Raw genomic sequence first — 13,328 nt, 5'->3', positions numbered from 1 at the left:
TTTGGCGGATGCTGAAAGCTTTTATGGAGTGAATGAGTCTTCCACTTGAGTAGGGATTGGTTGGGGAGGAAGCTCCACCTGTTTCCTTTTGTCTTTTTACAGCACCGCCTCTTGGGTATCTGACCTCCTAAGGTATAAGTTTTTGGCTCTTGTAACCTGAGCCTTTCCTGGCTGCCCAGCTGGAGCCTGCCTTCCAGTGAGTGCACGCAGTGCCCATCAGAGCACTGGCCTCCATACGCCCGACTTTCTCGCTCTGCACGCCCAAAGCAGGGTCCCGTGGGGCTCCTCTACCTCAGTGAGAGCCCCAGGCCAGAAACACATCCATCTGTCCACCCATGCAGCAGAGGGGTACTGAGCGCCCACGGTAGGCTAGGCGCTGTGCTGGCACTACAGACAGGGAGCTTATAGTCTGGGGGGAGAAGAGACAACTAAGCTGGCGTGCTTTTATTACAGGAATGTTAGGGTTATTTTTAACTAAAGTGCTGATGTTTCATTGCTCAGATGGGTATTTAAGGATCTCCTCCCTGGGAGGCCTGACACATCTTCAGATAGGAAGGGCCAGGGCGGCTGTGCATAGGAACTGCCTGCATGGGCTGCTCACGCGGCTGACCTCAGTGCCAACAGTGAGTCTGAGCTCTTTCTTATTTTGTTTACTTGTTTGTTTGCTTTAAGGGTAGTTATATTGTTTTGTCATCACGCTTGTTTTTTGAGCCTTTTAGTTCATTCAGAGTTGGTTAGCCATCGTCATTGTCAATTTTGGGACATATCACCTCTTTAGTGGTCACCCCCACTTCCCCCAACCCAGTAACACACCCACCCCAGCCACCGGCAATCACTCATCTACCTGTCTCTACAGAGTTGCCTCTTCTGGGCATTCCATGTAATAAATGTAGTGTCTAAATGGTCTTTTAATAAATGGACCATGTAATAAATGGTCCGTGTGACCAACTTCTTTCACTAGGGTAATGTTTTCAAGGTTCATCCACATTGTAGCAGGTGTCAGGACCTCATTCCTTTCTGTTGCTGAATAATATTCCATCGTACAGATGTACCACATTTGTCCATCCATCCGTCCATCAGGTGATGGGTTGTTGCTACTTTTTGGCTATTATGAATGATGCTGTAGATAACATTTATGAACAAGTTTCTCTGTGGACATGTATTTTCTTATGGTGTCATTTTCTTTCTGTAGTACAGCTTCGCTTCTCTTCACCTGTGCTGTTGTTGTCAGATACATTCCATTTCTATATGTTGTAGGCTGACAACATATATATATACACACACACACACACACACACACACGTATGGTTTTATATATACATATATATGGTTCTATATAATTGCTTTGAAATTTAAGAGAAAAAATGTATTTATGCTGTCTTTTATAACTATATTACAATTTCTGGTACTCTTTGCTTTTTTTTTTTTTAAACTGGATCCAGATTACCATCTGGAGTCACTAGCTTTCAGCCTGAAGAGCTTCCTTCAGGGTTTCTCGTAAGGCAGGTTTGCTAGTGATGAACTGTCGTTTTTGCTTTTTTAGTCTGTGGATGTCTTCATTTCACCTTGACTTTTTGAAAGGTCGTTTTGCTGGATGTAGGATTCTTGGTTGACTGGTCTTTTTCTTTCAGCTCTTTGCATGTGCTGTCCTACTGCCTTCTGGCCTCTGTGGTTTCTGATGAGAAATCAACCATTAATCTAATTAGGTTCCCTTCTTTCCCTCCTTGTCTTTCAACATTTTTATTATGTCCGTTAGTTTGTGTTTGTCCAACTTGGAGTTCATCGAGCTTCTTGGATGTGTCGATTCGATGTTTCCCATCAAATTTGGAAGATTTTTTTGTCTGTTTCTCAGGTTGCATAATTTTTGTCAGTCTGTCTTTAAATTTGCTGATTCTTCTGCCAGTTGAAAATCTCCTGTTGAGCCTTTACAGTGAATATTTCATTTTAGTTATTATATTTCTCAACTTCAGAGTTTCCATCTGGTTCTTTTTTATAATTCCTGCCCCTCTGTTGATAATCTCTATTGGATGGCACACTGCCGCCACACCTTCCTTTCCTTCTTTACGCGTAGTTTCCTGCCGCCACACCTTCCTTTCCTTCTTTACGCGTAGTTTCCTGCCGCCACACCTTCCTTTCCTTCTTTACACGTAGTTTCCTTTAGTCCTTTGAACACATTTACGATGACTGCTTGGAAGACGTTGTCTGTTAACTCGGACATCTGGGCCCTTCCCAGGAAGATTCTGTTGCCTGCTTTTTTTTCTCTTTGAATTGTACTTTCCTGTTTCTTGGCATAATTGCTTGGAGTTTTTGATGAAAACTGAACATTAAATACTATATTGCAGTAACTCTAGCTACTGCTCCCCTCCCCTCCAAGGGCCTGTCGTCATTGTTTGCGTGTTGGTTTGTTGATTGGCTGGACTGCTCCAGGGAAGCCTTGACCCCCACGTGTAAAGTCTGCTGTCGTTCCCGTGAGGGCACCGCGACCTGGGAGCCAGCGGAGCTCTGTGACGGTCACTTTCTGTGGCGGCTCTAAGTTGTTGTCTCTTGCTGCCACACCCACCCGGCTGTTGGCTCCCCTCATTGCGGGATGATTGCTGTCTCGTTTTCGACAATTTATAATCAATGTGCTCTGCAGTCTGGTCTCTTACTATTTGGGCCACTTTGCAGAAGTCATTTCGAGGCCAGTCTTTGAGTCTCTTCTGATGCCAGGGGAGCCCTTCTTAGCTGTCTTTTCTCCCTGATCCCCTCTGGTAAACTTCCACTTGGCCTGTGGTTTAACCTGTTGCTCTCATGAAGCTGCCGGCTTCCTCTTAGTTGCTTACCTCCAAAACCTTCATAGTTTTCAAGAGCATCCTTAGGCTTGAATTCCCCACATTCTTTTTAAAGTAATGTCAGTTCTTGTTGATACGTCTCTAAGTCTCTTTTAATTTATAGGTCTCCATCCCCATCCTCTTTTATTATGATTATCTGTTGAAGAACCTGGTCAGTTGTCCTGTGGAGTCTCTCTCTGCATTGTCTGCTAACATGTCCTTTGCTCATCCGGTAAATCCCACCTGACCTGGAGTCATGAGCAGATTCAGATCCTGTTGGTTTGGTTGGTTTGGACCAGACTCTTGCTAGCAGGAGGCACAGAGTGTCCGACTTGTCTGCTGTGTGGTGATGTCAGTAGCCACTGATGCCCATGTAGGGCCACTAATTCACTAGAGGTTACAAATAGTGATGTTTTAATTCTGTAAGTCCTTTTTTTTTTTTTTCACTAATTAGCCAAAATAATTCAGTAAAGAGAATCTTCCCCCATCTACTTTTTGGTTACCCAGCATTACCATTTATATAAGAGAGAGGAGGTCACTGATGGCTTCTTCTTCCCCGTTAATTCCCAGTTTCAAATCAGTGAATTAGTTCACCGTGACTTCACTAGCATGCTTCAACTATGACCAATTCGTTTTTTTTTTTTGGGGGGGACATTTTGAACTCATGGATTTAAGCTTATTTGTTTCAATTCACTATAGATACTATTTAGTATTATCTAATATTCCATTTGTCCCATCTTTGGGAACTGGGAACATCTTCAGATGACCTCCTGAGTCCTTCTGACCTTACAGTCCCAGAGGCCTTAGTATCTCTGAGGGCTCTGTTGCTGTCTAGTCCGAGCAGGTGTCCCAGCCGCTTGTGCACAAGCCCTTCCCTGGACCTGAAATCAGCTGCTTCTCCAAGATGCCCTGGTTCCTTTCAGTGGAAAGGGGTCTTTGAGAACCACCGTCTCACAGCTAGCAGCGCTCATGCATACTGGCTTACTCATTTCTGTACAAAGTGAGGAAATCTCTTTAAAATAAAATTGATCTTGAGTTCGTATTGATAACTTGCCCTTCACTTCACTGCTGTAAAATTACCTCCTGAGATCTTTCACCTGTGCTGTCTTCCTCCCGAGCTTAGAATCCCGGTTGTCAGTACCCTCGGATCTGACAGAGTATCGTGTGAGGCCCTCAGTAGTCTCAGCACAAGACCAGCACCATCACTAATATCAGAGCAAAAGCAATTTAAGGTGGGGTTTTTGTTTTGGGTTTTGTTTTGTTTCAGATCAAAGCACCTAATGTAAGAAAATTCTAGAAGAAAACAAATAATAATGTTGGGTGGAAATGTTCTTCTGAGTGAACCCAGAAGCCATCAGTAAATGGTTGGTCAAGAAAAGGTTAATACATCTCATCAGATTAAAAAGAAAAATTGTATACAACCAGAAATTGCCACAATCAAAGTAAAACCTTTATAAACTCACACTAGAGTGTCTAAGAGACTTGCACTGGCACTGCCTGTCCCGGGTAGACTCTCCTGGTGACCCCCCAGCCCCCAAGACCTGCATTGTAGCCTCTGAGGTCTGTGGGCCAGATGCTCTCTTTACAGATGACAAAATTCTGAGTTTCTTGTCCGAAGCCTCCCACTGGATGGTGGCACAGCAGGAGCCTGAGCCCAGTGTCCTGACGTCACACCCGTTCTCCTGGCAGGAATTCGGAGGCTGGCCAGCCACTGCTGGGCCTTGGACTTGTTGGTAGGCAGTGTCTCGCTTGTCAGAGTTGGTTATGGAACTTGGCCCAGCTGGACCCAGCCTTGTTCTGCTGTCCCCAGTAGAGGCACCTGCCGCTGCTCAGGGCGCGTGGAGAAGTCTGCCTCAGCTTCCCTGTGGGGCTGCGTGGACTGCTCTGACTGCAGCGGGGCAGGGCCGCCAGAGATCCACCCTCACCCTCGTTCAGCAGAGTGACCGTTGACCTCACCAAAGTGAACATCCCTCGGCATCCACCCCACGCTGTGAAATGCGTGCGGTGTTGAGTTTCCTGCGTCAGTGCCTCTCCCGCGTATTGTGTGCTGCTTTTTAGGGAGGCACCAGGCTCCGCAAAAAATGAGGATTCAGTGTTTTTACTGACGTGAAAAACAGCGATGTGGTTTCCGTCTGAATCTACACAGGAAGGACGGTTTGAAGAGATGGGTGGTTTGACTTACGTTACTTGTAGAAGGTCAAATTGAGGAGTGACCACCATCATACGTGTCCTAGAGCCTGTCACTCAAGCCGTTTTCTTTTTTCTAGGTGACGTCAGACGTCCAAAGTATATTCAACAGACTGATTTGGCTGCAACACTGTCAATAGGGCTTGGTCTGCCGATTCCAAAGAGCAGCATCGGCAATCTTATATTCCCAGTTGTAGAAGGAAAGCCAATGAGGGAACAACTGAGATTTTTACACTTAAATACAGTACAGCTTAGCAAGTTGTTGCAGGAGAATGTTCCATCATATAAAAAAGGTAAGCCGGTTAGTAGCCGCTAACATCTGTTGTGCTGTGTGTGTGTGGTTCCATTGCGCCTGCTGTCTTCCTGGTGTCCCCGTCGTGTGCACTACAGCAGAGACTGTGTGTTCCTTTTCATTAGAACCCTGACTGTCACCATTAGCAACACCCACAGATGCCACCATGCAAGTCAAAATCTTTCATAAATTTACTTATTCAGCAAGTGCTGAATTTTTTTCACTAAGTTCCTGTTTGGCCAGGGGCTGTTGGAAGGACTAGAGACACAGCAGGAGGAGAGCTCTGCCCTCGTGGAGCTTATCATCCAGAGCGGGGGAGAGAGAAAAGCAACGACAGCTGTCAGATAGTGATGGGCGCCTTAGGAAAAGGCTCAACCAGGGGAGGGTGGGGATGCAGGTGGGTGAGGGCCACTGGGGCAGGTTGGCCTGGGAGGGAGCTTGTGGCAGACGCAGAGTCCTGTGGTGGGGATGTGCCTGCACAGTCAAGGAGTGACCAGGGGCCCGAGTGGCTGGAACTGGCAGAAGGCAGAAGGCCGAGGGCCTTTTGGACATTGAAGGGGCTCTCGCTTCCATTCTGAGTAAGTGGGGAGCTCCTGCAGGTGTTGTGCAGAGCTGAAACCTTCCACTTGCATTTTCAGAGGCGCTCTCAGGTGCGCGTGCGGAGGGCTGTGCTGTGCGGCAGCAGAGCCAGGAGGCTGGTGTGCTACTTCAGTGCAAGGGAGGGAGCGAGGGCCCAGGCAGTGGGATCCGGGACAAATGGTTGGTTCTGGGTCTGCTTTGAAGGTGGGATTGGCTGATGCACTGGATGTGAGGTGAAGCGATCCAGCGACATAAGGAGCGACTTGGGGTTTGCAGCTGAACAGTGAAAGGATGCAGTGAGCATCACTGAGGCGGGGAAGGCTGTGGGAAGAGCGGGCTTGCAAGGCAGGGTGCTTGTGTGTGTGCTGGGGGGCCGGGGCGGGGTCAGTGTCCACGAAGCCAGTAAAGAAAGAACTTCAAGAAGGAGAGAGTGAGCAGATGTGTCGAATGGGGTTCGAGGTAAAATAAAATGAGGAATTGAGGGGACTTCCCTGGCGGTCCAGTGGTTAAGACTCCACACCTCCACTGCAAGGGGCATGGGTTCGATCCCTGGTCCGGGAGCTAAGATCCCGCAAGTCACGCGGCGTGACCAAAAATAAAATGAGGAACTGAGAACCGTCCGCTCATACGGCAGGTGAGGTCTCAGCAACTTTGCTGACAGAGCGGTTCACGTGGAGACGGCCTGGCTGGCGTGGGTGCAGGTGAGGACCAGGGACAGGGCAACGGTCTGGCATCTGAGGTGGATGGGGCCCGAGCGGGGTGTGTCCTTAGTTTTAAGGACTGCGAGAAACTAGAGGGTGTTTATATCTCTTTTTTTTTTTTTTTTGAGGGTGTTTATATCTTGGTAGGACAGCTCCCCAGGACCATACCTTCAATCAGTTTACTTTGACCCATCCGGGGACGTCAAGGCTAATGTTTGACGCTGGGGCTGGGGCTCGCTGGGAAATGCAGAGGAGGTCACCTCCCAGTTTGAGGCAACGTTTGATGGGATGTTGGCAGGTCTGCCTACTTGAAGTGGTGGGGTACTGCCCAGTGGAGTGAACGCCTGTGGGTTTGTGGGGAGATGTAAACTGACCTTGAGTTGGTTGTGGAAGACACACCCTGCCATCGGGGAGTGGTTGGGAGCCAGATGTCCGGGGCGTGGGGAGCACAAGCTCTTAGATCGTGAGACAGCCTGGCCAGCAGCTCTGTCAAAGGTGAGGCCCGACCACCGTGCACGTTTCAGTGCAGACCAGAGGCAAATAACGTATGAGTTTGGTAGCTTTTGCAAATCTGTCGTTGTTGGTAGTGTGTGTCCTTTCTCCTGTACTAACAACCAATAAAAATGAAAACCAGAAAACGGTGGGGTCGTTTGCTTATTTCAGGGATAGCAGGGTAGGGAGGATTGAGCACTGCAGTGGCTGTGGCCGTAATGAGCCTGTGAAATGAACAGAGGCCAGTCCCCGGGACGAGAAAGCACCCCCAGGGCTTCACACCCCCATCCAGGATGTCAAGGCCTGCCATGATATCCACCCCAGTCTGATGCAACTCGCTCGTCTGACCACTTTTTGGTCGTAGTGGGGGCTGTTATCACCTTTGGACCTTTGCATGTGCTCTTCCTACTGATTGGATGCTGTTCTACCTGTTCCACAGGTTAGTTCCTGGGCATCCTTTACATTTTAGCTTCACTGTCAGACCTCGCTTGTCCCCCACACTCAACCCCATTCTTAAGTCAGTTCCCTTCCCGTTACCAAGGGTCTCTCACTGTTCCGTCTATAGTATATTTTCCCTCCGTGGTACTTTTCACTATTTGTAGTTTCACGCATGTGTGACAACCCCGCTGGGTCACAGACCCACGTTGTCAGGACCTATCCTGACGCATCTCGCGTGTAGTCAGTGTTCAGCCCATTTTTGTTTGGACGCATGCACAGGTGCCCCCCGTGTCTCTGGGACTCTAGGCGGTGGGGTGCAGACACAGGTGCCCCCGTGTCTTTGACTTTGGGGTGGTGGAATGTAGCAAGTACGGGTACCAGCTTGGATCCAGACTTAGACCCCAGCTCTCACCTGCCTGCCCATGAGCGGGTGTCTGAGTTGCCTCCTCTCTGAAATGGACGTCTAACCTTTCCAGTCCCATAGGTCACTGGGAGAGGACCTGAGTGAGGGCTTAGGGTCGTGCCTGCCACCAGCACTTGGTACAGGTCAGCTGGCTCCAGCAGCAGTGGTGGGGCTGCAGGCATCGGGGCCCATGCTCAGGGGTTGTGCCGTGAGGATGCCGGGCTATGATCAGGGAAAGCGGGGTGGGGGCACTGCTGGTGGGCTGGGCCAAAGCCCCTGAAAGGCATGGCCCAGACCACCTTGGAACAGCTCTGCTTGAAGTTGAAAGAGCGTGTTAGGTACCAGGGAGTCTTGGGAGAGAAGTTCTTGCTCTGCCGACCAGCCGAGTTACAGTTGAGTCTGGTCCAGCCCTGAAAGGAAGGAAGGCAAGCCCCCTGGCCTTGGGCGGCACGCCACTGTCATCCCCAGTGGGGAGCCAGCTGCAGCCGGGGCTGGGCTCCATCCACGAGCCATCACGCAGCCCTGGCTTTATGTCGGCCGTGGATCATTCAGCCGGTGTAGTGCATGGGAGACATAGCTCAGCGTTGTGGTAGGAGGGCTGGGAGACTGCCATCCCTTCCCAAAGAAGACTGGTGAAGAAGGGAAGCAGGTGAAAGAGGGGCGCTGGCAGTGAGAGGCAGGAGGGGCCGGCCTGCCTCGGGGAGGGGCACACGGTGGAGCGGGTGTCAGGCCCGTGCCTGCCCCGTCCTCACCCAGAGCGTGAGGGTCGGAAGGATTTTGTAGAACTGAGGGCTCTCATGCAGTGCATTCCTGGGACGTTTTATACTGCACCTTGAGGAAGAAGAGTGGAGAGAGAGAGAAGGGGGAGGAGGCGGCAAGCGGGAGGCGGAGAAGGCGGGCCGAGCGGCGCGCAGAGGCTGCTGTCCGTGCCGTGCGCCGAGGGCTGGCGGGCAGGAGGGACGCAGAGGACAGGCTGGCTTCATCCGCTGTTGGGGTGTTCCCGGAGGTGTTGGCGGCCACCGCCCCCGGAGTCCATCTTGGCTAGGTGTCAGGCTCTGCCATGTGCCGTGAATAACTGAGCGCCCTGAGATGACAGTTACACGTGTACGTGCATGTCGGTGATACGTGTGTGTTGCCTTTTCTTCTCGGCAGAGCCTGGGTTTGAGCAGTTTAAAGTGTCGGAAAGGTTGCACGGGAACTGGGTCAGACTGTACTTGGAGGAGAATAGCTCAGAAGTCCTTTCCAACCTGGGAAGCAAGGTTCGCAGGCAGTACTTGGACGCGCTGAGGGCCCTGAGCCTGTCCCTGAGCAGACAAGCAGCCCAGTATGACGTCTACTCCATGGCGGTGGGGACCGTCCTGGTCCTGGAGGTATGGCTGCCTGTGCAGTGTCGCGGCTCCGCTGTTAAACTGGGCAGCTAGCTCGGCCGGGATTGGGTAGTTTAAAGGACGTAGAAAGTTTCTAGAAAAGCGAAGGGAGAGCCCCCTGCGTGGTGGAGTCGCGGATGCCACCGCTGCTTCCTGTTGCAGGTCCTCGCGCTGCTTCTGCTCAGCGGCCCCCGGGCACTGAGCGGCAAGGCCGAGCTGGACGTCCCTCTGCCGTCGCCCGCGTTCTCTCTGCTCTGTTACCTGCTGCCCCTGGGCCTCGCAGCGCTCCACGTCACCGTGTGCACCTCTGCAGGCGGAACGTGCTACCTGTGCAGCCTCCCGTGGCTGACGGCAGGCGGAGTGATGGTGCTGATTTCCACACTGCTCTGCGCAGTGCTGTCTGCTCTCACCGGGATGTTTGCCGGTGGAAAGCGTCTGAGTAAGGTAAGGCCGGCTTTCCAGATAGGCTGTTCTTGTTACTCCAGCTGATGAGACACGGGTTAAGCCCCTGGTGCGTACCAGGCATGGTGCTGATGGGGGCCGAGGAAAGGGCCCACCCTTCATGGGAGCCGACAGGACGTGCTCACAGTGGCTGGTCTCCCGGGTCCCTGGGCATCCCGAATTGACATGCTCAGACCTGTGCTATGAGGTCTCATGCCTTCCTTCTCAGTTAGAAAGACATGGTCCCTGGGGCTGTAACCAGGGGACTGTCCAGAGCGGCTGGCACAGAGGGACAGGCAGCTGGCTGACCCCGCCCTCATCCTGCCTCATAAAATGCAGTTTCCTCTTCTAGACTGATGTTCTCCTTTAGAATTCTCGCAGCCTTTGGCCTCTGACACTTTCATTCATCAGCTGCTTGTGGTGGCAGGGTGGTGAGAGAGAGGTGGGCAGTCCCAGTTGGTCCACAGTGCCTAGAGCCCGAGGGACCCAGTGCAGTGACTCATCACAGGGCCACAGACGCCCCCCCCCAACCTGTGTGGTGTCGTTTACCACACATATGTCTCCCCGCTGGAGCATGGGCTTCCCTAGAGCAGTCTGATTCTCCAGGGCCTGACCAGGCTCACAGTATCAAGCTCTGTCATGTACTAGCTGCATGCAATTAGTAGAACAGATATCGAGTAGTACTGAATGACGGCCATGGAGTCCTCATTTTACTTTAAATGCTTTAAATTAGTGTATTTAAGGGCTAGTACTGTGATGCCAACCGCTGTAATGGAGACTCCCTGGATTTCTGGAGGGTTCTTGGAGAACTTAGGTGTCTGGTTCGGTGGAATATACCCTTGGAGCTCTTTGGTTTCCAGTAGCAGGCAGTGGCTCAGAGGGCAAGGACAGGCTGCAAGGAGGGTCCGGCCTGGGACTGGTGGGCAACGCTGCAAGCTCCGGCACTGCCGAGACTGCTTGGGTCCAGACAGCTTCAGTCTCCTTGTCACTCAGCTTAGGACTTGCCGTCCGGGGAGGACCACCCTGCTGTTTCCACGTCCTCCTGGCGGTGCTCGGGGGCACGGGGAGTAGTGGGTGCCGGGCGTGAGGGGCAGCAGGTGTCTGTCACGGCAGGTTAGGTTCTGTGAGCGAAAGCTGTAAGCTCGGGCAGCAAGAAGATGATGTGCTGTTCAGATTTTTCCCTTATAAAATACATTTTCCTTTTTACAGAATCCACCTCAGTGCAACTCAAGGTCGTCGGAATTAGATCTTCTCATCTTGCTGGGGACCGTGGGCCACACGTTGAGTCTGGGCGCAAGCAGCTTCATCGAAGAGGAGCCCCAGACGTGGTACTTCCTCGTCAACACGCTGTGTCTAGCTCTGTGCCATGAAATCTACAGAAACTGCTTTCTGGGAGACGACTGTGCGCCTCAGCGTTGCCCGCACGCGGGAGAGGACTTTGACGGGGTCGCAGCGGCCCCACAGGGCAAGAGCCCTGGCCCTGACGTGTGGGAGCTCGACAGAGCATCCAGGCACCCCTCTCCCCTGGGAGTGCTCAGAGGCCCTGAAAGGTGGATGGTGCTGGCGAGCCCGTGGCTGATTCTGACCTGCTGCCGGCTGCTTCGGTCACTGAACCAGACGGGTGTGCAGTGGGCCCACCGGCCTGACCTGGGGCACTGGCTCACCAGGTGAGGGCAAAAGCTGTGGCCTCGGGCCAGACCCTCCATAGGCCTGTTTTTCATATTCAGGATAGAAATGGTATTTGAGATCTGAAGAAATAGAAAACTAACCCATGATTTGACATTGAGAGGTGAATTTATTTGAGGCTAGCTTGATAGTTTGGTTTTTTATCGCTGAATCCCTGTAAGTGTTCATGTTTGCGAACCTGTGAATTTGAAAATGATCACTGAAGCAGGATGTCGTCCGTCACTCGCTGCCCTGTCCCCGATGGTGCGAGGCTGGGGTGACAGGCTGGCAGGGCCTGTGCCCAGGAGCCCTTGGGAGAGTGGCTTTGCCTCCTGTGCTTCCGCCCTTCTCTGTCCTCCTTCCTCTCTTCCCGCCCCCAGGAAGGGCAGCTGCATTGGTTGGAGCCTGTAGGTGAGCCTTCAGCCTCCTCTGAGGCCTCTCACGAGTGGCTGGGAAATGTAGTAGAAAGTATAGCAGATACAGAGGATTGAAGTACAGAGAAGAAAGTAGGACAGAAAAGACCAACATTTGGTTATATCATAAGTTTTACTCTCTGTCAGTGAAGGCTTAGAAAACTAAAGTATGGGAACAGTGAAATGAAAAAGTGTTTCCAAGAGTGACAAGGGTCACTGTCGGATCGCTGGGAGGAGCTTCTGTAAGAATTGTCAGCAGGAAGCAGGACTCAGGAAGGTCGTAGACACGTTCCTAAAGGAGGAAGTGCCAAAGGAGAGAACAGGAAGTGCTCACTCCTGCTCGTGATTCGGGAACTTCAGTTAGATAAGAATGTGCGGTTTTATACGTGATGAGGGAGGGGACAAAAACCCAGGCTTGGCGAGCACCGGGGAGCCCTGGGGCCACACGCTGGCACAGTCCTTTTGGAAGATACCTGGAATTATACATCAAAGGCCATAAGATCGTTTATTCCTCTGGCCAAATAATCCTCATGATAAATTTCTCCCAAGTGTTAACGGTACTAGCAAGCCTTCGGCAACCGTGGTAGTCACGGGTAGCGTTTTTCCGGTTCCTGCTGTGTGCCCACTCGTTTCATTTTCACAGCAGCCCTGAAGAGAGGGCGCTGGCCCGTCTGTGCTTGGGGTGTGAAAGCAGAGGGGAGCCGAGGCAGCACCCGGCGGAGCCAGAGCACGTGAGGGTGAGAGCGCGCTGGGGCAGCACAACGACCTCACTTCTTATTTTCCTGGGAAGCTGATCTGCTGATTTCCACCCACAGATGCACTAACGTGGCGTGCAGGGATGCCGCCACCACCCCTGGCCCACTCTCCAGGGTGCAGCTGTGCCCACTCCTGGGTCTAGACCCACCCCTTTCCATCAAGGGCGCTCCCTTCCTGCAGCACGATCCTCCCTGTCAGTTGGTAAAGAGGCTGCAGTTTCGGTGATTCCTCCTCCAGGGCAGAGCCTTTGAGAGACGCCCAATCACCATCTCTATGCTCCATTTTCCATTGTGACAATTAACAATCCAGGATCTGCATGGAACATGCAGCTTACAGAGCAACAGCAGAGGCCCCAGCGTGGCCCCCATCACCGTCTGCCATTCCCGGGACCCGTGCCCTGACACTGGCCTCCTTTTCTCTGCATCTTCCCAAGTTCGTCTTTCCGCGTGGCATATACACGCCTTGGCTTAACGGCTCGTGAACACGTGGGCTTCGTGAGTGTGAGCTGCAGTGACTAGAACGGGAAAGAGCCCTGCCTTCCCAGGGCTCAGCTCGCCGAGGTGGCAGGGAGCGGTGGGCAAGGGCCGGGCAGAGAGAGGGCCCGTGACGGCCACGTGCCCAGCCTCTTCACCAGGTCTCCCCGCCTGGGAGGGGGCAGACGCTACTGCGTGAGTCTGTGTGCACTGACGAGTGAATGGAAGAGGACAGTGCCAGGATGTGTGCGTCTCCCGTGAGTGGGCGCACGCTGGTAAATATGCAGTTTGCACACACCCTCACCTGTGGT

At 52.2% G+C, this 13,328-nt stretch overlaps 1 protein-coding gene across 8 annotated transcripts in view; it reads left to right on the top strand.

The window, feature by feature from the left end:
- Window positions 1–13,328, top strand: part of PIGG (phosphatidylinositol glycan anchor biosynthesis class G (EMM blood group)) — a 40,629-nt gene that overhangs the window by 12,974 nt on the left and 14,327 nt on the right. For 7 of the 8 annotated variants that reach the window (XR_003003297.1, XM_024745003.1, XM_024745006.1 and 4 more), the window contains exons 6-9: window positions 5,078–5,290; window positions 9,055–9,272; window positions 9,432–9,713; window positions 10,920–11,377. Coding sequence is in view for 7 of the 8 variants with exons in the window: in XM_024745003.1 (XP_024600771.1) it covers window positions 5,078–5,290; window positions 9,055–9,272; window positions 9,432–9,713; window positions 10,920–11,377 (1,171 nt within the window). In the remaining variant the exon portion in view is untranslated. Of the gene's footprint in view, window positions 1–5,077; window positions 5,291–9,054; window positions 9,273–9,431; window positions 9,714–10,919; window positions 11,378–13,328 lie in introns of those variants that run through there. The other variant, XM_024745009.1, reaches the window with a different exon arrangement.

This window comes from Neophocaena asiaeorientalis, unplaced genomic scaffold (genome assembly GCF_003031525.2).
Source record: "Neophocaena asiaeorientalis asiaeorientalis breed wild unplaced genomic scaffold, Neophocaena_asiaeorientalis_V1.1 scaffold1211, whole genome shotgun sequence".
Taxonomy (NCBI): Eukaryota; Metazoa; Chordata; class Mammalia; order Artiodactyla; family Phocoenidae; genus Neophocaena; species Neophocaena asiaeorientalis.
The sequence above is the reverse complement of the archived record's forward strand: the minus strand, read 5'-3'. Positions and strand labels throughout refer to the sequence as shown.